The sequence below is a fragment of the Perca fluviatilis genome, chromosome 18 (genome assembly GCF_010015445.1).
Source record: "Perca fluviatilis chromosome 18, GENO_Pfluv_1.0, whole genome shotgun sequence".
NCBI lineage: Eukaryota > Metazoa > Chordata > Actinopteri > Perciformes > Percidae > Perca > Perca fluviatilis.
In genome coordinates, this window is record NC_053129.1 from 21176717 (window position 1) to 21203444 (window position 26728).

A 26728-nucleotide genomic window follows, 5' to 3' on the forward strand; every position below is an offset into this window, starting at 1 on the left:
TCATAATACACATCTCACACCTTCTGTTAACGTTGTCCCATGCAACTTTAGCTAACGTTAGCATATAAGCCAGCCGAGTGAAGCTAATAGCTAGCAGTTAGCGTCATAATATTAACATATTAACTCGACTAGCAAACGCTATAATGTTATCCTGTCCTGAACATTACATTTAATGCCAGAGACAACTGTGAGAATCATGTTAAAGGAAGTTTTTTTAGAGCATTAACATACCTGAAATTGTCCTCTAGACGGCGAGAACAAGCGATTACCTAACCTTGGCCAGCGAGCGAGTGAAAAATATTCCTCACTTTGATGTTTTCGGTAAATGACCAGCAGGGGGCGGTGTCTTACGTTTTTTTGTAATATATTTTTAGGAAATTTCTTATCAAGACATTTACTGGCAACTCAAATATTAATGTTTTTGTGTGTGTTTTGTTTTTAGAGTGGCTACAGTACAGTAGTGCAATCAATGTGACATGCAGTTAACCCATGGATGTATATGTTAACCTAGATGACAGGTTTTTGGCTGGGGTGCCGCCATTTTCCAGCATAACGTTACAAGTCATGTGTAACACTGATCCAGTGGTTTACCTTAATCTATTGATAATTTATCAAGTAAAAATCATAGGTAAAAATCTAAATCTACATTTCACGTTTTCTCTGTTTTACAAAAGGCTGCTGTATGACTTCACATTGCCGAAGATCACTATTTCGTGTTTCTGCAACAACAAAGAAGAATAAAAAAAAGTGTCGGTTCACTTATTCTGAAGAAAAACGACCGGAAGTCTTATTCCAGGGTAACTTTCCCATCGGAGGCTAAGATCTATGGGAGGCAGTAGCAATGGACGAGTATCAGACAGAAGAGGAGGTAGGTTTCATATTTGAAAACTAGTTATTGCTGTTTTTTTGTCACCTAGAAACAACGCTCAGATATTAGCTACCTAAGAATTCCTTTGAAGGTTTATAATCGTTTGGCTAGCTAGGAAATAAGTTCACGTTAACGAGAAGACCAGCAGCCGTGTCGACCATGGATGTATTATAACGTTAATGTTTGTTGTCGACTGGCTAGCTTAAACTGAACTGTTTGTATCTCACCAGACTGCGTTTGTCGTTGAAGAAGTGAGCAAAATCATAAAAGAGGTAAGCAAAAAGATATGATGCCTTTCGGTTTATCCACAAAGTTTAGATTTTATCAGCTCATTGCTACCGCTAGCTTGCAACTTTATGTTGGGTGACCTGTTGGTTGCTAAGGACACTGTAACGGTTGCTAGGCACTGTCCGTGTACTTGTAGAATTTTATACAATATTGGTTAACGCTTATTTAGAGCAATTTAATGTAATATTTTGCTAGCTAGTTAAGTTGTATTATATGATGCGGATTACAAAGTCAATGGTTTGTAATATATGCTACCTGTATTTACAGTATCATTGTAAGGCTATTAAATGAATGACATGTGTGTTGACCAGTTTATGTTTAATACCACTTTGTTTCAATTGTCTCTGTAGTCAGTAGAAGCAGCCATAGGAGGAAATGCCTACCAGCACAGCAGAGTTAACCAGTGGAGCACCAGTGTAGTGGAGCAGTGCCTCAGTCAACTCAGCAAGCTGGGAAAGCCTTTCAAATATATTGGTACATGCGCTGCTGCAGTATAACAATAATATCTTCAGGGTTCATATAGGCTATGAAGTTGGTATTAAAAGATAGTGTGTTTTCCCACAGTAACGTGTATCATCATGCAGAAAAATGGAGCAGGTCTGCAAACAGCCAGCACATGCTTCTGGGACAACTCAAGTGATGGTAAAATACAGTAGTAATCTCATTCATTTAATACAATGTTTTCTCTTCTGTCAGCAACTATCAGTGTGCTCTTGAGCTTTTGAATGGTCAGCTTTCAGAAACTGGTAATATTTTGTTACCGACTTTAAATATTTTAACGCAGATGTGATACTACATTTATTGTGTATTATTACACCCAACAGGAAGCTGTGCCGTGAGATGGGAGAACAAGTCCATGTACTGTATCGTCAATGTTTTTGGACTGGCCCTCTGAACCAACTACAATGTACCTGAAGTGTTTGCAATATTTTGGATTTTGTGTATTTTCCAGAACCAGCATGTTATGTTTGGTCATGGTGTCTATATTTGAATACATATTGTTTTTATAGTAAGTGCAATTAATTAAAACAATACTGTGCTTTATATACTTTGCTTTATTTACATGTGACATGACAGAGTGCTACATGTACAGCTTTAATTGCATGAAGCGACAAAAATCAATCTCATTTAAACACCTTAAACCATTGTAAACTACATTCACACTGAAATAATCAAAAATGTAAATTTATGTCAAAGCACTTATACATTTGAGACTGCAGCCCATTAAGAAGAAATTTAAAGACAAGGCACCATCTTGATTAGAATACATATTGGGATATTTGTAGAGAATGGAAACACATTAGTTTTTTCCGTTTTTGTCCGTAACTCCCGTTTTATAAAATAATGGAATGGACAGCAAGTCACACATTGTAAGCAATATAGGAAAGTTACAGAAGAAAAAAAACAATTACTTAAAATAACATGTTCTACATAAGGCAAAATTTATTTGGCCAATGGTATAACTACTGTATATGCGAAGATAAGAAATGTGTTACATGATAAATCAGTAGAATATTTACATAAAGTTGTGTAAAATCCACACAATTCATCAAAAGCCATTCATCCATGTAGTCAGATAATACAGTATCAAATGTGTTTTCAGCAAAATAAATTAAATTCTTAAACAAGAGCAATTACAAAGCTGCATTTCAAGGAAAGACTTGGAAAGAGGAGTGGTAAGAAAGAAGTGGTACCTACTCCAGCTAAGGCTCTCTGTATTTTCAGTGGTTCAACACAAAGCATTAAAAATAAAAAATTGACTTCACACAACAAAAATCCCCAATTAATATTAGCACTTTTCCCGATCATTTCTAACTATCACGTTGTGAAGAAATACTGGTTGTGAGGAAAATAGTTTACAAACAGGTAAAAATTCTATTGTTTTACATCAGAGTTTTGTGTCTTTTGTTTTCAATGAGACTGAAAGCATAAAGAATGAAGAAAAAAGTTTGAGTGGCAACATCCCCCAACTTTCAGTAAAAGTACAGTACATTCAGTAGACATTGAACTTTTTTTTTAAAAAATATAATTATATACACTTACAGTATATCATTTCCTACTGCCAATGCAGGTACTCCTTATTTAAACATACACATGATAGTTTGCTGTATTGTATTCTCATAGTTTTCAACCAGGACACAAAAAGAGGACCAACAAGCCAGTCAGAGATCTCATCAGTCGCTGTCACTCTCATCCTGGTACTTCGTGGTTGCTTTGATAGCGCGTCCGTTTTGTAAAGGCATGTCTTCATAATCACTCCTTTACAAAGACAAAGAAAACATAAGCTCGTTAGTTATGCAAGTTCACACTGAACACTACCTCCCAAACCAACGAGTAAGAATTTACAAAAGCAATTATGTAAACAAACGCTTACCCGTATATTACTTCATCATCGGAGTCATTCAGCATGGAAAAAGCAGGATTATCCTTCAACTGGGAGTCTGAGAAATAAAACAAAGCCAGTCGGGTTAATACCTTAATTCATCATCTTAATTATCTACTGAATTGAAACTGTAGTGTATCACCTACCATAAAGTGCATTTTTGGAGGGGGAATACACAAATGCCAATGTGTACAAGTAAAAGTTGAGTAGGCCATAGAAGGATAAAAATTCAGCTGGTATGTCTAGAGTTAAGGAGTCATTTCTCACTATTTAAGACATACACATGCCATCTCACATGGTATATATTTAAGTGAAATCATGGTCAAAAAGAAATATTGTTTCAAAGGATATAGTTTTGGTAATGAGTAGACAGTTCAGCGACAAAATTGTCTTGGAGAGCCTTGGCACCAAACCTCAGGTAGAGAATGACCATGCTAGAGAAGAAAGAGCAACAAGAACGACATGATCAAATTAACCACAAAGGGCCTTATCAAACTCTTAAATAAATTAAATAAAACAAACACACACAAAGTTTTTTAAGTTTTGGATTTTCGTTAAGAACACACCTTATAACAAGGACCACAAACGTCAACGCTGTCAAAAATCGGAGCCGGAGATCTAGTGATTGAAAACACACAGCACATCGATATTAGTAAAAGCATTTGACTTGAATCAAATGCAGAGAGGTGTGGTATGCTGCGATACCTGAGTAAGGCATGTTCTTGAGCTCAGAACAAGCTCTGACCACCAGGAAGATCAGGTAGAGGATGTAGAGGGCAACTACAATCAGGAAGAAGACCTTCATGCCCTGGAAAAACAACATAGGCCTTCATTAAACTGCTGTGCAAATGAAAACAAACACTGACATACTAAATATAACAATACCGTCCAACCACCTTTACCACACAACCTGTACCATAAAAATAACAGTCTCACCTGAAAGTTCACTATGTCGACTTTATACTGATATGTAGGGTCTTGGAGTTCATTAACCCTGTGAATTCAGAAACGGAGAGTAGATATTTTCAGTCCTTTTGTAATTCAAAATTTGAATCAGGCTGCTAGTGGCCAGTGGGGTCAGACTTACGTTTGCCATATGCCCAGTGTAACTGCTGAAAGCCACAGAAGACCTACAATGATCAGCTTAGGCAGGTAGAACGTCAGACATTTCCTCTCACCCTATAGAAACAACATCAAAACACAAGAAACAAGATTCGTAATACGCTACAAATTAAAGAAGGACCATTAAAGTGTAGGTGTAGTAAAGAACCCACCTGAACCCTGATGCCATGATAAACACAGAGCCAGAAGAGCAGCAGGGCGCAGAGGAACAGAGCCTGGAAGAAAGTGTCCAAGGTGCCTGGAAACCAGCTGTTCACCAGGAATGACAGTGGGAAAAATGGATCTGAACAGCAAAAGACAAAACACAATAAGCAACACACCTGACCTTCAAGTTGAACTTCTTTTACAATGGACAGGAACAGTTGCAGTTGACACATAAAACCACAGTTCTTTGGCTATGAACATAAAAAGGTGCAGCTGTTATAGTTAAAAAAGGTGCTATAATGGGGATGCCAGATTGTACACGTTGTGTTTTAGGGGTAAAATAGGACTGCTGAAGCTCACCATTGTAGAGTAGCAGCAAAGGGAGCAGGATAGACATCCACTTCTGTTCGATGCCCCAATCCCTCATAGAAAACTTCCTCAGTGAGTGTGCAAACATACACTTGGACATGCAGAGAAAAACAAACGTTAATACTGCATTTGGTAAACATTGATTTTAAGTCAATGATTTACACTAGTTATCTTTTGTTCACTGTCAGGTTTTGGTCAGATTGGAATACTGGTTATGTGATATTAATGAAGATAAAGGAATGTAAAAAGTTATCTGTGCTCTTACCGTCACCATAAAGGTCAACACCACAAAGACAAAACGAAACCAGATCTCCACTTGCGAGAAGGTGGGGTTGTAGGTTTTCCACTAAAAACGACAACAAAATGGAAAGAAACAAATAGAGTAAAAAGGCTGTGCTCACCTGCGAGCTCAAGCTTTTTTGAAAAAAAATAAAAAATAAAATACATCCAATGTAGCAATGAAAAGACCAAATGACAGAGTTGGTTTTATGAGCTGGGAGAAAAATCCTGCCAGTGTTTGTCACTTACCACAAACTTGATCTTGATTTCATATGTGATATTTTCGAGGCCTTTGAAGCTGACCATGACCTGGTACTGGGTGTAGTTTAGATAGCCAAGGTGGAGCACAATGATCTCATCACATTTCTGCAAGAGGAAAAATTGCGTCACTGTCGGTTCATTAAACAATCCAACTGCACTGTGCATAAATAAACTGCTCTGAGGATGTTACTATAGATAATGATCAAATTCAATTCTGCACTCGCTATACTGCAACCTCATTTCATATCTTAAATGACATTTCATAAACTCACACCGCTGTGCTGGTTGATGCTGCCTGACTAAATGATTAATGACAATCCAGCATACGATGAGTGAGGAAGGTGGCTGGGTTTGCTGATTCACACTTACAGCCCCGCAGTGTAGTGTTCGTGATTTCTGGTGTATGTTGTTGATGTGCATCACGCTGGCGTCCTGCATCACTCCCTTTAGTTCAACATTGATTTCGAAAGGCTGCTGGAAGTCTCCCACTGACACAAAAAGCAGTAAAAACATGTTATTAAAAAGCAGGTTTGCAAAATTGTCAGGTTAGGGTCATACACCCTCAACATTCAACTGTCATAGTAAACAGTTGTTATCTGTAGCTCATTCTGTGCTCTTACTATTGCTGTGTTCAGCCTGCATCACACAGGTGAGCCATAGCTGCTGGTTGTAGGTGGTGAGAGGAGGAGACACTAGATTGAAGGGCCCAGTCTGAAAAACATACAATGAATGACACAATTAATTTACTAATCATTATATGAGACACTTATTAATGGATGCACATTAAACATACAAGATGATTTTCCAGTAAGAAGGCATCTCTAATAGATCATAACACAAAACCCAACGATATTCTCCTGACACAAGACGGTGCAGTAAAAAAAGAGTGGAAGGGAAGGGTTGGAATCACAGGGTAAAGAACAATGTGATACTAACAAAATATTAACATTACAATTATATTACATTTTAGCAAATAAATAAAATAGTAAAACACACACACACAATTCTGAATTGTCAGAAAGCAGAACTCTCCAGTTAAAAGGTCTGTGTACAGAAAGGACACAGCTGTCCCTCACAGTAACCGTCACCAATCTGTTCAAAGCAAGTTCAACAAAAACGTACTTAAGCATTACAGACAGTGGAAAATATGCAAATATCACACCAAATATTATCATGAATGTGCTTGTATTTTTGCTAGGGCTGGGTAACGAACTTTGATACTTGTAGGCACCAACCGAATTGCCTCTAGAGTATTGAAAAGTGCCTTGTCATTCAATACCAAATTCCGATACCTAAGGAGTAAATCTCATCAGCGTCAGTGAGTCAATAAGCGTGTCTAACAACACACATCGTAGAGGCATGCAAGAAAAATACAATGTTACGCACAAACACGGGGTTCACGTGTGCGTGTGTGTGTATTTTGAGAGGCTTGACTACAGTGTATAGGTGTAGGGAGATGGGGGAAAAAAAAGGACAGTAATGTGTAAAGTTGTAATTTATTTTTGTTAAAATGGATTTTTATAAAATTGATATTGAAAAAGTATAGTTCAGGAACCAGTATTGACTTTACGGTATCGGTATCAAAACAATTTTAACAATACCCACCCATCATTTTTTCAAATGTTTAGGGTTTGCATTCATTACATATATCCCTGACATTAAATATCACTGACGTTCACTGCTTACCTTAACTGACAGGTTTTTGAGAAGTAACTGATCACCATTGTGCTCCTGTTCAGCAATAATCTTAGGACCTACAGAAATTAAGAAAACACAATGAATAAATTGTTCACAAACTGAACTACTCCTATCCAGAAAGGAGCAGCATAGTAGCAAAAAAACAGCTAACATTCTTTATCAGTGCTTGATAACAGTAAGTGATGGAGTCAGCAGAATGACTTACTCACTTTCTCTTTATCTTAAAACCTAAAGTCTGTGTTAAAATGACTTGTGACCAACACCCAGCTTGGCCGGTGTCGCAGAAATGTTTATCAGCCATACCTGCAATCCCAATGAAGACTGTGAGGCCAAAACAGATCAGGAAAAACACGAAGACCAAGACAAAATGTCTTTTGGACAGTGTGTAGAGCCGCATAGGGGCCAACCTGTCACAGGGAGACATTCGTTAGTTAACAAACAAACACACACACACACACACACACACACACACACACAGACACAGACACAGACACAGACACACACAAGTGTGCGAAGTGAGCGAAACAAACGAATGTGAGTAAAGTTTTTGTGGTTAATGTTGTTAGCCTACTAATGTCAACACTGCTAGCTTCATGCTAGTTTATGCTAGCAGTAACAGATGGCAGAAAAGAGCTAAACAGTGGTTCTAACACTGTCCCTCACACATTTAAACATCGGTGACATATCTCTGGCGTATCCGCTGACCAAACATTACACTTACAGCTCCATTTCTTTCGGTTCGCAGTCTCGGTGCCGAGAAAAAACGTTAAAATGTTGCAGTGAATCCACATCCGTGTATCAACATCAGTCTGCGGCAACTGGGGTGCAACGTCATCGAATGGGAGGGACTTTGGTCACGTGACGCCAACGGGGCTTCCCTCCTAAATAAGTCCCCCTTTTTATATAACGACGTTACGTGTTTGTTAAGTCTATGAAGCTGTCGTGTTTCAAATGTAATTTGTGGCTGAGACTTATTTTATTTTGCAAATAGGCGTACTGTTTAAAATCTTCGATGGTAACCGCTATCTGAACTATAGATCTGAACGGCTGAACGTCCTCTACAAGAAGGTTAGCATGCGTAACACTACTACGTCATACGTCAACTTTTAATTTGTAATGAGATAAAAAAAAAATAGTCGAATGAGCTATAAAAACGATTTTAGTTAATTTCATTAAATTTGAACGACGACATTGACATTTTAAAGTAGGCATATGGTGATTCACCACCATTTAATGCAGATGTAGTTAGCCAATGGTTTCACAAGACAGCACTTGTTGCCTTTCATAGGAATCAAGAGGCCCCTACCTCGTTTATTTATTAAATTGTGAGATTACTAAAATTGTGTATATAAATGCATTTACTGATAATATTTAAAATGCAAAATATTAACAATTTTTTTCCCCTTTCCACTGATATTTTCTTAAATGAATCTATTTTAGGACTGCTCTACCCCTTTTAGTCTGGCATAATCTAAAATATAAAGCAACAACATATAAACGAGTATAATTCCACATAAGTTATAATACCTTTCGTTTGCATCTACCATCATAACACAACAGGCTCATAATATATAACAACTGTTCTGCCTCAAGGTGCAGATTGCTAAATTATAATTCACAGCATAGGCTACAACGCCAAAATAGCCATAATATTGTAACGCATAATCTGCCATTGTGTTAGTAGATAAACAGGGAGACCCACCTGTAAAAGCGATCATCCCGGTAAGGTGTCAGGTCCTCCTTCAGCTCGTTGTAGGCCTCCTTTATCTTCCTACAGAAGTATTTCAGCTCGCTGTAGAGAGGGTTTTCCAAGCCGGACGAGTAGTCGGTGTCCATTATTACACCGGGCCGTCTGGCGGCTGAAAATGGCGATGGGGAAACAGTCCGCGGCCTATAGAATACAGCACAATGATCTATCTGTATTGTTACGTCGTTTAATTGAAAATGCAGCCGAAGCTGTTTTGTTTGTGTAGGTTCAAAGAAAGAAAAAAAAAACGAAGAGGGGGCGGAAGCACATAGGCAACACACGGGAGGAGGGGCACGTAATCAGAGTTCAGCACCACGGACAGAGACAGCAGGGATACCACAGACATCACCGTGGATGTGCGGCTATATATTACATTAGTCTTCCACTCACAAACTGTATTTTGCTTATAAAAACCCATCAGTGACTACCTTTACATTAAAATGTAAGCACATATAAAGCTTTTTCTAAATACCTTAACCCGAATACAAGTTTAGTGGTGTGGAGAATACCTAATAATTATGGTATTTTTTCTTATAAATGAGTGTAAATGTGACTAAAGTAAGTCAATATTGTGATAGGCCTACTCTAAGAAACCTTCTCACAAGTATGACCCCGGTATTGGCAATATACCATTTTTAAATCATGAGAAAGAATCTCATAATTGAGATAGTAGGCCTAAGTCATTACAGAGTTTCAGGGTCCTGGTATTGTGCATGTTCATTCACATGCCTGCCTTACTGGGACAATTGAATTGGGCCATTGTTTGAAGTATTAGTTCTACCCATGTGTGTTTCCTGCTATGACAAGTTATGTTTGCGGTTATGTTTGTGTAAACTCTAGTCCAGTAGGTGGCTAGGTTTGATGCCATCTCTGAATTGAATACTGGATATATTTAGGAGACAAGACAACATTTTTCGGAAACAATGACGTTTTATTCAAAAGATGCGTGACATATACAATTATAAAATAATTTACATGGCATGCCTTACTATCCATTCACTATAAACGTTCAGTCACCAAATCAGACTCTAATTCTTTTCAAGTGTTTTTGTCATTTAAGTCTACATCTACAAATACAAAGCACATACCTTTTCTAAAGAAAAGCCAAATCCTACAATATCTACAACAGGTCATCCCATGAAATCAGTTTAAAGTGAATCCTTAACTAAACTCCATAGGCAATTCTGAACATGAACTCAGTGGCTTACACTTGTGAACTTATGTGGATGATGTGTGTGTGTGTGTGTGTGTGTGTGTGTGTGTGTGTGTGTGTGTGTGTGTGTGTGTGTGTGTAAGAAGCCATGACCACACGTTTAAAAGATACGAGATTTAACACTGATGGGATTGGTAGACTGCACAGTTGAATACAGACACACCTTGACTTGACAGTTACACTCTACATAACTAGTCTACCAACTACACTAAACTGGGCACTTACTCATTCACATCTTTTCCATCCAATGACAACTTCACAAAACACAGAAAATCTGCATGTTCCCAACCCCCTCCCCCCTAACCCCATCTCACAATTTGGGCTACACTTGAAACACATTTTTATCAACACAAAGAAATGTTCAGAAAACTCCACAATATACAGTATGTATAGATACTATATCTCCTTCAGGAAATAATTTCATAAATAAAATGTACAGACCAGCAAACTGAGATGCTGAACTAAAATAAATGGTACCAAACTGTGGTCAAAAGTGATGACAAAGGATTTTTTATCACCTAAGAAAATATTGCACAACTAAAACAAAAAGATGGATATTTTCTTTATGACATGCTTATGTTCAGTTCATTCTTTAGCATCAAAAGAGACTTTTCTTTTACATTCTTTTTCAATCCCCATCCCAACAACCCCCATCTGACAGACATGCATCTTGTTGCGATATGGAAAGATCACACTAAAGAATTTAATAATCTTATCAATTCAGAGAAAGAAAGTGGACCACTAGAGCAGGACCAAAGTGAAAGCTTTGTTTTGTTTTTTAACATCAAGAATTAAGTTACACTTCTCTCTAGGCCCATTTTTTTTTCAACTACAAATGTTAGCAAATGCATATTTTGGCACAAAGGTTAGAGGTGACCCTAATCACACCTACCTAATATTACTGCCCTTTGTATTGATTTTTGGCTACGGTCTTAAACAGATAAAACCTTAATTATTAATTTACTCCTGCCCACACAAGGTTTACTGCCTGAAAAAACAAAAAAACAGCTTTTCAGATTTCAGTGTCAGCTTGCTAGATAAACAGATTTCAATAGCTTCATTATTCATTGGAGTTCTGACTTCAAAGTTTCAGTGACAATGATTTCAGCTTAATTGTTAACTTTTGTTGTTGTTTAAAACAGTACAGTCGCTCCACACCTGAAATTACATTTAAAAACACAGTGGAGACAGGTGTAAACATACGTACATCTGTCAAAATCACCCAAGTTTCTTAACAACATTTACATATGACTGATATGTATTTACATGACTTCTGAAAAGAGCATGAAATGGCATAGGTGAAATATACAAAAATATTTCCTGTACCTTGCTTACATGTTTAGTGTGGTCTTAAAGAGCAGGGACAGCCCCATCAAACTACACTCACTTCACAGAAGTGACAGCAGGTGACAAATCACTTCATGCCAGAGGTTAAATTGTTCAATCCAGGCCTTGGAGACTTCTTTTGCGCCCATGTCACCAAAGATATTTCACTAAGTACAGGATATATCAGTCAAAGCTATTCAGTTTAAACCTCCCAACTGAATTACTCCAGACTACACAGCAATATTCAAATTCAGCCACCACTTCTCCCAATTAAAGCAGGAAAGTTGAAACCATGTTGACAGGGTATGAAGATTGTATATCACAAACAATGACATTAATGTTAAAATTCATATCTGAATAGATAAAGAACAAAATGTACATATAAATTAATCCATGTAGCAGAGTAACATTTCTTCTTCCTTCAAAGTCCCAGGAAACTATGTGGAAAAGACTGCAGTTCACCTCATCTAGATTTACTCCTTGACCTTCCTTTTACTACAGGGACAAGTGTGACCTTTTAGTTGTTCACCTAAATGATGCATATATCTAAGCCTCAATTCCAGCCATGATAGGTTGAGAAAGTAACAAAAGGAATGGCAGAGAGCAAAAACAAAAGACCCTCCTACCCTCCACCATGTTTAGTCATTTAATAAAATCCTAAAAGCAAAAGCAGTATAATAAAGTGGTAACTGTTTCACTGAAGTTTGTACAGCAATGGATTTCAGTGCCCAGTAGTACCTGTGTGCTCTGGGAAAAAACAACTGTGATCTCCAGAGTGTGGTTTTCAAGTATTACTGCTGCTTCTTTTGAAAACTGCACCGTGACAGTTCCTCTCTCAGTTTAACGATTGGTTATCATGTCTATAAGCTTCTTCTAGCTACAGCAGCATTTATTTGCATGATGATTACCAAAGCTCAGCTCTTTGGCCCTACATGCATTACAAGGTGCCACTGACTGCCAAACGGAGCAAATCTGAGGGCATCCTTGGCAAATGCAGCCAATGCTTATTACACCAACTCTAGTGGCAGCATTGTGTAGTGCAGCATGATTGTATCTCTCTCTATGACCAGGGCTAATTTAAGTCTTCTTTCTAAAATCTAAGTTTATTAATCTCAAATGAAACAACGGTGCCCCTTCAACAGATTGCATTTTAATCCCAGATATAACTCAGGGTAAGAAAGGAGGGGACATCTCATTTGAGGCGTTGAGTAACATTGGCTAAAGCCACTGCAAAGGCCTGCACAGCAGAGAAGGGATACTGGAAGTCCAGGATGTAGGCATTGCCATCAATCCTGCCAAACTGCATCACCTGTGTAGAAAAAACAAACAAAAAGTTAATACAGATTGTAGAAGCTCAGTGTTTGACATCAAGCATTGCCCTGTGGTCCTTGTGGCCACCAAGAATGACACTGGAGGATATAGCATCCCTTTAATCTTAATGGCGCTATTGGGAACGCCGCAGTTGTAGCCATGTTGTTTTGGGAAAAATCACGATGTTGTTTGGTTCACCAGAGACATTGCCGAGGAAAATGCTGCATAGTGATGGCCCGTAAAGAGTTAGCTTTAGCCTAACGTTAGCCCTCCCTCTCTTACCCCGTCTTTGTTTACCGTCTTAACCCCGCCTGCCAGTACTTCCGGTATGCGGAGCCATGTTGGTAGACCCCGTCAGTGTTGTATTATTCAGTCTTGTCACGAAATCGACCGCATTTTGGGGGGCTTTTATTGACAGAACAGCTTGAAAACAGGAAAGGGGAAGAGGGGGGAGGACACGCAGCAAGGGACTGGGGGTCGGACCCGAACCTGCGGCTGCCGCCAAGGACCCAGCCAACATGAGGCGCACACTCCACCGGGTGAGCTACAGGTCGACTCAATCGACTGCATTTGTACTAAAACTGTGTTTTCTCGGTCTCAGACAAGGAGAACTTCTGGTTTTATTTTAAGACCACAACTGCTGGGGTATCACTTAATTGCCTGTGCATTCACGGATACATTTTTACATCAACGCTAATGTCAGCTTGCCACACGCTGCAGTACCGCTCCCTCACTTTGGTGAGAGAGGTAGTAATGTGACCGCAGAGAGTGGACCGATTATGAAAAAAAACCATTTAGGCTGCTTTGCCTGGCCAAAACCAAACGGCACGTTACTTTAATTTTGAGTTTGAATACACAGTTGCAGATTAAATATATAACCTTTTACCATGTCAAAACAAAATAGTGCTTGTGTCAAGACTCCTCTCTCTCATCACTCAATCTTTCCCACACTGGGTGTGAGATACTTAAAAAGAAAAATCTACCCCCTTTCTGTGGAAGTTTAATAACCTTAAAGATGATTGTTATTTCAGTGTTAACAAAAAAATACAGAAAAGTGAAGAAAGGAAGGAACAGCTTGTATGATGCAGAGGCCTGAAGGGGAAGGGGGGCGAAAAAGATAGACTGAACTAGAGAGGTTTACATTCAGGCCACCAAAAATTTAGGGGCTTGGTGACCTGTGCGAAAAATTATTAGCATCTATCCCTGAAGGTAAAAACGCTTATACTTGTAATGATCTTTTCAGTGTACAGATAACATGCAGTGAGTAATATTTCTTGAACAAGAGCTCTCTTACCTGTCTGCCCTCCAATTCAATTTGAAAGTTCTTGGCAGACTCCTGTGTGACACGCCCACCAAAGTCCAGCTGGTAGACCTGCGTAGCTTCATTCCACAGTGGTTGCTTGTTGGCCATGACATACACAAACCCCTGGCTGCCCAGCCCTCGATCCTCCTTCTCATTGGCTTTTCGACACTTTATCTCATCCAGTTCACTGGCAGCTCTTAAGTTCCTCTTACTCTTCCAGCCCTTCTTACCGCTCTGGCACTGATTGAGAAGCTCATCCCCACTGATGAACAATTCTGGCTCACTTTCTGAACTATCTTGGAACTCACTATTGGCAGTGGCCTTACTCAGCTTCTTAGCCTTCAACTGCTGCTCTTTCTGTCCCTTCAGCTTCTTCTTATCCCTTCCTCCCAGCCGCGGACTGGAGATGAGTGAGTTAAAGTCACCCAAAGCCCTGCCCTCCTTTTTCGACTTGCTCCCTTCAGCCAACGGTGGCACGTTAGCCTCCTCGGCGCGCCCATCCACCCGCTTGCGGTTCTTCTTGCTGAACTTCTCAGACCGCTGTGGTACAGGGCTCTCAGTCAAGGAGAGAACCTCCTGAAAACTTTCCCCAGACTCTGCCATGGTCTCTTGTAATCCTCCATGGCTCTGCATCTCTGCTGGTGGTGGTGGAGGGGGTGGTGGAGGAGGAGGAGGAGGAGGCGAGAGAACATTTTTGTCTACTGCCATGTGGGAGGCTTTGGGTGGTAGTGGCACTGCAGGACTAGGCATAGGCGGACAAGAATTATATGTACCCCAAGGAGTGTGAAGGGCAATGGGGGGAATGGGGAGCCCGGCACAAGCACTTCCTCCTGGATACATGGGTGGGAGAGGGCAGCAGGCTAGGTTTGCCAGGTTTGCAGGGTAACCAGGCGGTAAGACAAGGGTTGCATCCTGCTGTGAGAAGGGTACTGGTGCCACCATCTCCTTTGGGGAGGAGCAGGGGCGTGGTGACCCTGGGATGGGCTGAAGCTGGGCTCCAGAATAGGCAGTTGTTGGAGGGTACTGGAGAGAGATTTGGTAGCCTGCAGCTGCTGCAGCAGCTTGAAATGATGCAGCACTGGGGCTGGTGGGGGACTTTGGAGAAAGGACAAAAGGGAGCCTGGACACATCCAAGTGCTGAGCTGGGCTAAGAATAAGTGGGGGTGGTTTATGGGGTCCAGGGGGACCAGTGGGATTAAGCGTTGCTGTCTGTTCCTGAGGAACCCACACCTCCTCTGTGGCAGCTGGGTCCCACTGATAGGGAGGTGGACGTTTGACAACCAGCCCTGATGCATCATTTCCTCCTAGCGCCAGATGCCTCAGTGACTGGTTCAGTGTTTCATCCTCAGTAAATGCTGAATTAACATAATCAGTCCTGTCTCTGTTACTTCCTCCTCCTGCTGATGCAGTCCCAGATCCTTCAAGAGAGCTCAGCAGGCTGTAAGAGGACTGGGAGGCCAGAGGAGTAGTGCTGTTGGAGTGAACGATAACTGTGCTGTGTGGTGCCCCATTCCCTGCAGGGAAATCCTGTCTGATAATAGTTCCTCCTGCTATTCCATTAGTGCTCCCTGGAGCAGTGCTTCCAACACTGGATCCACTGCTACACTGACTGCAGGTATATAAGGCTGTTGGCACCCTTTGCTGGAACGAGGCTGCTAGTGCACCGCTATTTTTAGCCTTAGGAGGCAGTGGTCTGGGAGGCTCCAGCATCTGGGAAACTTTGAGAGCGGCCTCTCGGCTGTTCCTCCTGAGAGTGGCATGGATCAGACTGCTGTCAAGCCTCTGTCCAGGGTTCCTCCCAACAGCACTGTTCTGATTGGCTGGGTCAGGGTATGGGGGCGGGTCTCCGCTGGGTATGGAATAGCGAGGTGCAGTGAGTCTGTTGAGTGTGGCAGAGGTGTAGGGCAACTGGATCTTCTTGTCAGCTGAGGAGGAGGATGATGATGTGGAGGTGACCCTGAGAGTGGCAGAGCTGCCAGGTCCCTGGAGTGTGTGGACATTCTGGTTGCAGACAAGGCGCGTTCGAGGACGACATACTTCCTCCACATTCCCACTGCTGTCAAATGTTGTTATCCTCTCATATCCCAGTGGTGTGGGGTACTGCGCTTGTTGCTGACCTGAAGGATAAAGTGAGAACTCTCCCTTCTTCAGACAAAGGTCGCTAGGGGGAGGAGTCCCACTGATGCCCCCTCCTGTTCCAGATGCCGCATTGGAGGCTTGTGCGGAGGCAGCAGAAGCAGCAGCTGCAGCAGCAGCTGCAGCAGCCACAGCGGCAGCCACTGTGCCAGGGTAGGGGGGCGGGGGGTTCATCTTGCTGAGCTCTAGAGGGGCACTAAACACCACTGTATCACCCTCAGCCAGCTGTGGAGTTGACCGAGTGGTTTTGATTTTCAGTAGGTGCTCGTGTTCACCCCCCACTGCTCTCTCAACCACTAAATCGGCAGGTGAATGAGGGATCTGTATCTGCAGCGCCCCCGGCTGGAGCTGGTGTACAGCTGCACCTGAAGGCTGTCCTGATGACATAGAGGGAACAGGGATTTGAATTTGGAGCTGAAGTTGATGGTGTTGCTGCTGTTGTTGCAGCGGATGCGGCTGCTGTGTTTGCTGTTGATGATGCATTTGTTGCTGCAGTTGCTGTTGAATTTGTTGATGATGCTGTTGTAGTTGTTGCTGTTGTTGTATGTGCTGCTGGAGCTGATGTTGATGCTGCTGCTGCATGTGTTGAAGCTGCTGCTGAATGTGCTGTTGCTGAAGCTGCTGCTGCTGCTGTAAGTGTTGGTGCTGGAGCATCTGCTGCTGCTGCTGTTGGAGTTGGTGCTGCTGTTGGAGTTGGAGTTGCTGTTGCTGCTGAAGCTGTTGGTGGTGTTGTATTTGTTGTTGTTGGTGCTGCTGCTGTTGAATTTGTTGGTGGTGGTGTTGCAGTTGTTGTTGTTGTTGGTGTTGCTGCTGCTGCTGCTGTTGATAGTGGCTTGGTGGTTGTTGTTGTTGTTGCGGTTGTTGTGAAGGGTGATGAGAAGGTGGAGGTCCCACCATTAGGCGATTCATTTCTAGTCCCCCAAAGATGACCTGACCAGGACTGGAGTACCTGGTGGGAACGTTGTACTGGGCTGTCAGCATGGTGTCCTGGCTTTGGTCTGACCCACCAGCAGTGGCCCCAGCAGTGGTTGCTGTGGGATTCGTTAGGACATCCAGCTGAACATTTTGATTGGCTAGGAGTGACTGGACCATACCAATGCTTTGGGCAGGAGACATAGCCTGGGCGGGACTATGGATGGGGGCGATAGGGATGTTGACAGTGCAGGGCGGGTTGTCATCGGTGCCACCAGCAGGGCCTGTGACAGGCAGGTCATCTTCATCCTCACTGAAGACGTTGGGGCTGAAGACGGGCAGATTGATGTAGTCCATGGAGATTTTACGCACCTCTGGCAAGTAGATGGTCATCTGCCTGGGCTGCAGATGGAGGAGGCTTGTCTTATAGATGACTGAGGGCAGAGGAACCGTGTAAGAATGAGAAAAAAAAAACTTGTGACTAATTAAATTTACTTTATTGATTAATTCATTCACTGCTAAATGCTACTAGCAAAGTTGTTTATTCGTTACCTGCACCAAGATTAGTTGGCAAGAATGTGGCGAGCCCCACAATCTTGAACTTTGTTCCCCAAATATTGGATGTGACCTGAGCTAGGTAATTTTGCTGCAAGGCAGGAACAAAGAGAATCATATTTCATATTTTCAGAACAGAATATTTTATTTTTTTTAATTTCTAAAAGTGAAATGAGTGAAGTGAGCTTATCATCAAACAAAACACTGCTCCCACCCCTGGAAACACAAGCAACCTGACCAATCCATAGGTGACAGCAGTGTAGCAGCAAGGGCATGGATCCCTCACAGGCTTCCCAACCAACATTGCTAAGTGTGTATAATGTATTTATTATTAATTATTATTATTATTATTATTATTATTATTATTATTATTATTATTATTATGCACAACAAATTCAGCTCAAATAATTTGACTGTTACCTGAGTGATGTCATCTAGAGGAAATTCCCTCCGTGTTAGACTGGGTGACCCAATTGAGGGTTTCCGTATTGGTAACCGTGGTGACCTGGAGATCTCTTGTGTAGCGCGAGAAAGTTTGGGCGATTTTCTGGGATCAATGTTGATCCTGTTGGTAAAGGGACAAACTAAGTCTCTACAGAGAAAGTAGCAAATAAAAAAAGGTTTAGGCATGCAGTTAACCATGAAAACAAACAAGTGTAGAACATTTCATTAGAAGTTTATGTAAAGTGTAGGAAGGAAGGTTAAGATTTACAAACAAATCTTATAAAAGTGTATTTGGCACACATATTAATCAAAACTATTAATACACATTTATCGAAAGGTTAATTGTTAGGTTTTCATGCTGTTGGAAGATGGAGTGACAGCAATCTAAGACATCTGAATGCATCCTTTGGTTCTCTGCTGTCTAACTATCGCTGGCATGCTACAGTACACACAGGTCAGGTGTCTGGTTACCTGGGCAGTTTGGGGGATTTGCTACCCCTGGATATCTTTGGAGATTTCTTGCCAACCCAGTCATCACTCAGCTCAATGTCACTGGAGTCTGAGCAGTTACAGCTGTCAATCATGGCAGATATCAGACTGTTGCCGTATATCTCATCTGCGGAGAGAAAACAAGATAGAGGACAGAAAGAATGTTTTTTTTCACCCAAAATGTCAATTTTGAGTAAATGTGTAGATCTCAAGATAAACTTTGCTAAATACAACAATATGTGGCATTTTCTGTTCTCTCATTTACAATGATGCAGCACACCTCTACCACCTTGATGCTAAAATAAAAAAAATCATAATTTTATTCTGGCTAAAATGCTCATAATCTTGCTGTTTTCAACGGTATTACCGTGTGGACTAAATCAGGGAGGAAAGAAAGGAGTACAAATACAATATGCTCTACAAAATGGCAAAAAGAGATGTCTTTGGCAATTAGTACAATAAAGTTGGCATTGCAGGAAACCTACTTTCAACAACCTGGAGGCAGGCGGCACCTTCATATACAACCCCAAATCAGAAAAAGTTGGGAAAGTATGGAAAACACAAATAAAAAAAGAAAGTAGTGATTTCTAAATGTACTTTGACTTGTGTTTCATTGCAGACAATGTGAACACAAAATATTTCATGTTTTGTCTGGTCAACTTAATTTCATTTGTAAATATACATCCTTTCCTGTCATTCAGACCTGCAACACATTACAAAAAATGTTGGGACAGGAGCAATTTAGGGCTAGAAATCAGGTATATTGGTTAAATAATGATGTGATTTGAAACAGGTGATGTCAACAGGTGATTGTAATTATGATTTGGTACAAAAGCAGCATCCAAGAAAGGTCTAGTCCTTTAGGAGCAAAGATGGGCTGAGGATCGCCAGTTTGCCAACAAATACGTGAGAAAATTATTGAAATGTTTAAAAACAATGTTCCTCAAAGAAAGATAGGAAGACATTTGCTTATTTCACCTTCAACAGTGCATAACATAATTAAAAGATTCAAGGAATGTGGAGGAATTTGAGTGCGTAAAGGACAAGGGCGCAAGCCTAAGCTGAACAACCGTGATCTCCGATCCCTCAGGCGGCACTGCATCAAGAATCGTCATTCATCTATAAGTGATATCACCACATGGGCTCAGGACTACTTTGGCAAACCTTTGTCAAGTACCAAAATACGTAGCTACATCCACAAATGCCAGTTAAAACTGTACTGTCTGTGTGTGTGTGTGTGTGTGTGTGTGTGTGTGTGTGTGTGTGTGTGTGTGTCAGATATTTTTCCTCATTCATATGGAGTCTGTGAACCACTGCTGCTCCAGTTTAGGTCAAGCTAATTTATTTGATGGACATTAAAGTGTGAATGGGCTGGAACCATTTCATGGCTGGCTTCATTTATCACTGTGTGGGGAGGGTGCAGGTTGATTTATGAGAAACCCAGGGGCCATCAGAGCCCCCATTAAGCAGCTTTTAATTAACATGGGTCCAGTCTGCCCTATGTGACTAAAACATACTCACTCTGAGTGCCAACTCAAAAACTCAAATAACTGGAAAAGTACTGGAGCAGGCAAATATGTCTGGGAGGAATACATTTAGCAATTCAGTTTGAATGTTTACAAACTGTACAACATATATGTATGTTATGATTAAAACACATTATGTGCAACTTCCATTCTGGATATCTTGTTTCCGTTTTCTTACAGCCTTATGTTGAAAGCTATTTGATGTTTTGTCTTTTCTTCTTTTTCAAAAAAAACGAAACTACTGATTACAAAAAAAACTTAAACAAAAACACACTTATAATTGGTATTATAAAAAACAAAGGAAATATGGTTCATGAACAGCCATTAGAATCCAGGTCAGTTTCACGGAGGGCAGTAACAGCTTACTGAAGGACATGGGAGTAACAAATTGTAATATACTTTACTGTTGTGAACTGAAGTGAACTATTTAAATGGAAAGAAATCTTACACTGGATGTACTATCCATCATTCCCACATACTCTTCTTATACTTATACCTACTGTATATAAAAATGTTTTATGTTAAACACCTGACTTAAATGTTTCAGGTCTTACTGTTTCGATCATACACTATAAATCAGGAAACTTGTTATTTGTTTTGTTAGGTTGGCAATATGCAGGAAGTTCCGTTTTACCTGTTTTCCCATCTGTCTTGGGGTCCATAATGACAAACTCTGGACGCAGTTTACTTATCCGTCGGCCTTTGAGGATAGGCACCAGACCTCCTAGGTACTCCAGGTACAGAGTGTAGCAGGGCCCCCCCACCTCAGGGTTATCCTCTGTACGCTTCATGGTACAGTGCAGACGCTCGTTTCCAGCTGTTGGGTAGCTCACAAAATCACGCATGTTGTTGGGATCAGGGATGGGGGGCTGAAAGAGAAAACATGGGGTTGTAGTGTTGTTTTAAAAACTCCTACCAAAACAATTTTATTTAAAGTGTAATGCCATTAAAGTTTGGTATGCTTAGCTACACTTTGCCTGGGGTTATTTGTAGAGGAGGTTCATCTCAGTCAAATTATGACTTGCTGTCTCAGAAGTTGACATCTTCGACAGCAATACTATGCATCAAGTAAATTTCCAGGAAGATCTTCGCATTTATCTTTATGGCTGCGTTACCTTGATGGTGGGAATGAAAGCAGTAGTGACGTAAGAACAGAGTCGGGAAGGCATGGTGAGCTTGGCAACATCTTTTTCCTCCTTCACTGCTGTGGCGATCCCCTGCTGGCAGAGTAGCTGCAGGTTGGCAATGCGGTGCTCCACTCGCACTACGTAAAGCGCCGGGCCACATGCCAAGAACAGACGAGAGTCCCGGTGACCCCAACACAGCGTAGTGATGGGGCGCTGCAGGAGATACATTTTAGAGAGGGTAAGCTTGTTTTGTCGCATGAAGTACATACTGCACTACATCCTTTTAAAATGTTAATGTCCAGACTCCTGCATGAAAGATGGGTTAAGGTTGTCTGAGATAAAAGTCTTTCTTGAACATAACATCCTTGTTAAAGTATATTTCTTCGAGAGTTCTGAAAACGGCAGTCTTCTGCATTAGAAGTAAGCATCTGTAAGTTTAAATACACTTACAGATGATAGAGCGCAGTGTTGTTTACAGCAGTAATGTTTCTAACTTTAAACAAAATTTTATATTAGTAGCTACACTTTTTTTTAACTCATATAAGTTTATTACTTCACAAAGAGCCTAATTTAAGTATTTTTCCCAGGATTTTCTCCAGCTAGTAACATCTTAGGCCTTCCAATACATATTTAAGTAGAGTCAAATCATGGGGAAGGACATAACTGGGGTTACAAAGGGGCGGAAAGTTAAGCTGGGGAATTTTGGAAACTTTCCAATTTGGAAACTTTCATGGGAATTAATGGAAATTAATGGGAAATTATGGGAATTTACAAGAATTAACTGGAAATGTTGGGTAATTCATACAAACTCCATCTTATACAAACATAAATATATTGTTTTGTAATAAGCAGACAGGCATATACAGTGAATACAAATGTTGAGTTATTCGTCAGTAGAACTTTGATATTCTTTCATTAAACAACAAAAAAACATGAATGTGGAATAAAATAAACATATACCCTATGCCTCCTCCCCCTCCCCAAAAGTCCCATTTAAGCAAATGTTGAGTTATTCATCAGCAGAACTTTAATAGATCCCTTTAATTGAATAACAATAAGCGGACAGGTATGCAAGCGAATACGATAAAAAAATAAGATATGCGTGCTAAGCTAACCATCAATGCTGTCTATTGTTTCCAGCCTATCAAGAACAAGTGGGCTATACAATTAACACACATAGGTTAATAGCAATGGGTTATGTATCGTGCCCCGCCCCCAAAAAGGAAAAAAAACTCCTGTATTTTAAGCCCATGCTCGTTTTAACCAAGATTATACTGCAAGATGTTTTTTTTTTTTTCCAACTACATTTAAGTTCCCTGTTATAGACTAACAGTATTATAACAAGCAATATTAAAAAGCATCCAGTTTATTCCCATTAATTTCCGTATATTCCCGTTAATTCCCATGGAAAGATTCCAACTTTGAAATTCCCAGAATTTTGCAACCCTAGAAATAACACATAAAATTCTGAGTACTGTGACTCAGATTACTCATTAGCCAGGTTTGGCCCTGTTAAAGTTGATCACCTGTGCTGGTGTGTCCAGTGTGTAGATGTGTTCACCCTGAACGTTGTAGAACTTAACAAGGGTGCTCCTGGTGGGGGGAGGACAGGAGGGGTCGGGGGAGAGGAGGGTCCTCTCCATCCCTGCCACTGCAAGGAGGTCCCCCTGCGAGCACCACAGGACCACCACATCTACAGCACAAGTCAAAGGAGAAAAAGTAACCATAATGTTATGCACATTAACATTTACAGCCAATTTTGATAAAAAGATAGGAAACACAAAAATCTTTGAGACATAATTTGAGGATATTAGTGAGAGAAGCAATGAAACAAAGTAACAGATGAAGTTGCTAGAACAATCCACACACCTTTCAGACCGGTGCGGATGAGGGTGGGAGAGAGGTCATCATAGTTGTTCATCAGGCTGATGTCTCCAGAGGTGAAGCTGACTGTCAGCAGTGGTTTCTGGCTGTGCACTGGAAAGAGACAAACGACAACACAAACATCTTAAACAGGCACTGTGAAAGCAACACAATGAGGTGTGAGACACAGTATCAACTGCAAATAAATAAAACTATAACTTGCATGTTTTTAAATTTAAGTATAATGGATGTCGTTCAACATCTATCAAGGGAGGAATAGTGCTAAAATTGCACACATATGTACACTAAATAAAATGCAATAATTCTACATCAACGTTATCGGGTAGTTTAACTTCATGCGGCAAAAGTAACATTACTTATTATAGTCCCAATCTAGCCTGACATGAAATAAGGGAAGGGCTGAATAGATAAGTCAATGAATTGATTTGCCAAACATGGCCCAGTTCCAGCTTCTCAATTATGAGAAATGTTCTCCTTTTCTTTGTCAAATGTGTCTTGTCTTATGGTTTGGAGCATTAGGTGGACAAGACAATGATGAGCATTTTTCTGACATTTTACAGAGGATGAGATAATTAATATGCATCTTTAGAGTGAGCCGTAAAAATACTGTGTGTGTTTGTGTTTGTGTGTGTGTGTGTGTTAATTTGTGAGGCTGTCTGTGTTTAGTGTAGAGGTAGTTGGGGGTTGTTATGAGAGACGCGAGGAAAGTTCTACATCCTTGACAGCTGTATTTCGTTTTCAGTAAGTTTCTATTGTGTCCTATTCATGAGAATACACAATTTCTCAAACATATGCCCAGCACATCTCACTGCTGCATTTATAGCTGCAAACAAGTGGCATTCTCATTCATACTGCTATAAATAAAACACCTTAAAAAAAACACCCATAGGTTTTCCCATTAAAACATCCTCGAGTCTGTCCTCTAACATAGTCCTGCAGTGACCCAAATACCAACACAAATGAAATATACACCTCTGCTTTTGACTTTCAGCCCAATATACTGTAGATACTACTGATGTACTTCTGATGTCTGGTTAGTAATCAGTTCGCAATGGGTTTTGCATTAAATGAGATATATGATGCTGCTGTAAATGTAGTGTTTTGTGTTGTGAAGTACAGTGCAGTGATAATGGGTCATCATCATATATCATAATAGAGAGATCTGGCAGGCGGAGGAAGAGGCGGCCTGGTGTCTCAGTAGGGTTGTCGACTTGTGAGATCATTTATATCGGGGCCAATCAATTACTATTGACTGGTTTAATTAGTGAGTTAGAGCATAATCAGTGTTCCAGCTAAGGCAAGCACTTTTCAGCTTTACCACTTGGCCCACAGTGAAGGGGGGGGGGGCACAGCAGGAGGAGGACAGACCCTTACCAGTACAGCCTTAGCAACAGGGACTAATTAAGCTCAGGAGAAAAAGAAGGCAAAAAGACACAGGAACCAATAAAAATGAGGCTATTACATGGACTGGTGTACATAGTGAGAGTAACCAAAAGGTGGGGAAAGCTAAACACATGCAACTCTTCTTTTATGTGACTGCTTATGTCCAAGTGCACAGGATACATTACACATTGGCCATCTAGGTATTTGCATTGGGCAGTGAGCTGATGCGCTCTCAGGCTCAATGGTGACTGTTCTTAAATTACTACCATTGTATATATCTGTAGGCTGTCAGCATAGGAAGCATCATTGGAGAATTAACAACAATATTTGAATCATGATAATCTGAAAATAATGTAGTTGGAGGAGAATCTACAAGTGGAGTGTAAGTGTTTAATCTTTTTCAAAGAGATGCTTATTTTGTGTCAATCAAGACAATGCACTTGCTTTTCCAGGTTTTCTTCTAATCTAATTGTCCACTTGAGTATACTGTAAGTGTGTTGCACATGAAGAATCTAGTGATGCACACCCTTACACTGTGACATCTGCTGCTGTTATGACAACAACTACTGCAGCATTGAGAGCAAACAGGAGGTCCAGTGGCAACGTCAGCCCAATGTAAGGAGAGCTGTTTCACTATGCCCCTCCTCCATCTCCTGCCCTCCATCTTTCACCGCAGACCCCCCACCCACCTTCCGTTTGGTCACACTCTTTTGTTTTATTGTGCCTCTCCCTCCCGTCTTCACAACTGGCAGAGAAGTGGAAAATAGTTGAATAGTCACTTTTTCACTTCTGAAGCTTCATTAAATGGCTCGAATCCCCTGTGAGATCAGCATCACAAATGACTTATCCTTCCAACTATAAGCTTCAATAATGGTAATACATTTTGCACTTCAGCCCACAAGTATACTCCAAACAAAATAAAACATATTTTTACAGGCAAAATGGCATGAAAAGAAAAGCAATACAACCACACTGTTTTGATCACCACAGCTTTTCATGATTTATTTTTTATCATTCATAGATAATATGATTTTCATATTAATCTAATGACTAGACAGAGAACCCAAGCAGTTTATGTCCACCTGTACCCGATTCTAAAATAGTCATCAGAATACCAGGGGGACTGAGCTACTAATGACAATGTAGTGCAGACCTACCAGCGATAACTTGTGTCACCACCTGGTGCCCCCAGGTGGAAATCTTTCCCCTTGGACTAAGAGCATGCGGAAGAACTGATGGAGCAGTAAAGGGTAGAGGTAAAAGGTGGGAGCAGTTTGAAGCTAAGAGACGGTCCCACATCTGCTTTCTTCTACACAGAGGTGTCTACGTAAGAAACAGATGGACTACTCTACCCCTGCACTACACTCCCTATAGGCACAACTCCTTACTAGATAAACCTGTATTACTCTCCAATTCTACATCAGATTATACTCTTACATCATGTCTACAATGGACATGTTTTCATGTCATTCATTTTTCCATTTATTCAAATCAAACCCTGAGCAGTTCACCTTGCAGTGGGGAGTAGTCGTCCGAGTCTGTGTCGCTCTCACTGCTGTCCTCCACCAGGAAACTGGGGTAGTTCCAGGACATGCTGACGATGCCATCCGACTCATGCAGCAGAATGTGGGCCAGCATGCGCCCATGGCAGTCCATCACTATCACCTGTCCATCTGCAGTACCAAACAACACCTAGAGAGAAATAGTGAATAGTTATTAGGGAGACAAAGAAAAAAAAAATCACAGACATTTAACTTGGACACAAAGACAAAGAAAAAAGATGGAAAGGGAGGCACACTTAAAAATAGACAAGGAGGTGACAGATACACAGAAAAGAAAGCCAAGAGAAATGCATATCACGAACAAAACAACTTAGAAATAGACATAAATGGGATGAAGGTGATGAACAAAGACAGAGACACATTCAAACTGAAAGTTTGATGATGTCCAACCTGAGCTG

General features: G+C 40.8%; 3 protein-coding genes across 6 annotated transcripts in view; 1 reads left to right on the forward strand and 2 right to left on the reverse strand.

The window, feature by feature from the left end:
• Positions 1-759: 759 nt before the first annotated feature.
• On the forward strand, positions 760-2200 carry dynlt1b (dynein light chain Tctex-type 1b). Its single transcript, XM_039782588.1, has 5 exons — positions 760-868; positions 1099-1140; positions 1507-1630; positions 1721-1798; positions 1981-2200. Exons 1-5 carry the CDS (start codon positions 842-844, stop codon positions 2049-2051), a joined length of 342 nt encoding a protein of 113 aa, XP_039638522.1. The 5' UTR covers positions 760-841; the 3' UTR covers positions 2052-2200.
• On the reverse strand, positions 2194-9403 carry tmem181 (transmembrane protein 181). 2 transcript variants are annotated; one of them, XM_039782586.1, is made up of 17 exons: positions 9115-9403; positions 7716-7819; positions 7401-7468; positions 6335-6425; positions 6084-6202; positions 5703-5819; positions 5440-5520; positions 5166-5265; positions 4814-4944; positions 4627-4718; positions 4476-4533; positions 4245-4347; positions 4106-4157; positions 3891-3973; positions 3686-3775; positions 3531-3597; positions 2194-3415 (listed from the first exon to the last, which is right to left on the reverse strand). In XM_039782586.1, exons 1-17 carry the CDS (start codon positions 9246-9248, stop codon positions 3331-3333), a joined length of 1575 nt encoding a protein of 524 aa, XP_039638520.1. In that variant the 5' UTR covers positions 9249-9403; the 3' UTR covers positions 2194-3330. The 2 variants fall into 2 exon arrangements, with proteins under 2 accessions (XP_039638520.1, XP_039638521.1); XM_039782587.1 differs by lacking the exon at positions 9115-9403 and adding an exon at positions 8134-8269.
• Positions 9404-10069: 666 nt separating this feature from the next.
• The window catches only part of tulp4a (TUB like protein 4a), a 36482-nt gene continuing 19823 nt past the window's right edge, over positions 10070-26728 (reverse strand). For 2 of the 3 annotated variants that reach the window (XM_039781665.1, XM_039781666.1), the window contains exons 5-14: positions 26280-26460; positions 23371-23478; positions 23028-23194; positions 21490-21714; positions 21009-21243; positions 18831-18975; positions 18336-18507; positions 17913-18006; positions 14304-17794; positions 10070-13007 (exon numbers count right to left, since the gene is read on the reverse strand). In XM_039781665.1, coding sequence (XP_039637599.1) covers positions 12891-13007; positions 14304-17794; positions 17913-18006; positions 18336-18507; positions 18831-18975; positions 21009-21243; positions 21490-21714; positions 23028-23194; positions 23371-23478; positions 26280-26460 — 4935 coding nt within the window. In that variant the 3' untranslated portion in view covers positions 10070-12890. The remainder of the gene's footprint in view (positions 13008-14303; positions 17795-17912; positions 18007-18335; positions 18508-18830; positions 18976-21008; positions 21244-21489; positions 21715-23027; positions 23195-23370; positions 23479-26279; positions 26461-26728) is intronic. The other variant, XM_039781667.1, reaches the window with a different exon arrangement.

What these genes read in the sequence shown, in the direction of transcription:
- tmem181 (XM_039782586.1), bottom strand. Translation starts at nt 9,248, where the DNA reads ATGGACACCGACTACTCGTCCGGCTTGGAAAACCCTCTCTACAGCGAG. An exon ending in AAATCAAGATCAAGTTTGTG is followed by an intron (nt 5,521 to 5,702) that starts GTAAGTGACAAA and finishes TGTCGTTTTTAG; the next exon opens with TGGAAAACCTACAACCCCAC. An exon ending in GTCTACTCATTACCAAAACT is followed by an intron (nt 3,776 to 3,890) that starts ATATCCTTTGAA and finishes CTCTAGACATAC; the next exon opens with CAGCTGAATTTTTATCCTTC.
- dynlt1b (XM_039782588.1), top strand. Translation starts at nt 842, where the DNA reads ATGGACGAGTATCAGACAGAAGAGGAG. An exon ending in AGTATCAGACAGAAGAGGAG is followed by an intron (nt 869 to 1,098) that starts GTAGGTTTCATA and finishes GTATCTCACCAG; the next exon opens with ACTGCGTTTGTCGTTGAAGA. An exon ending in AAAGCCTTTCAAATATATTG is followed by an intron (nt 1,631 to 1,720) that starts GTACATGCGCTG and finishes GTTTTCCCACAG; the next exon opens with TAACGTGTATCATCATGCAG.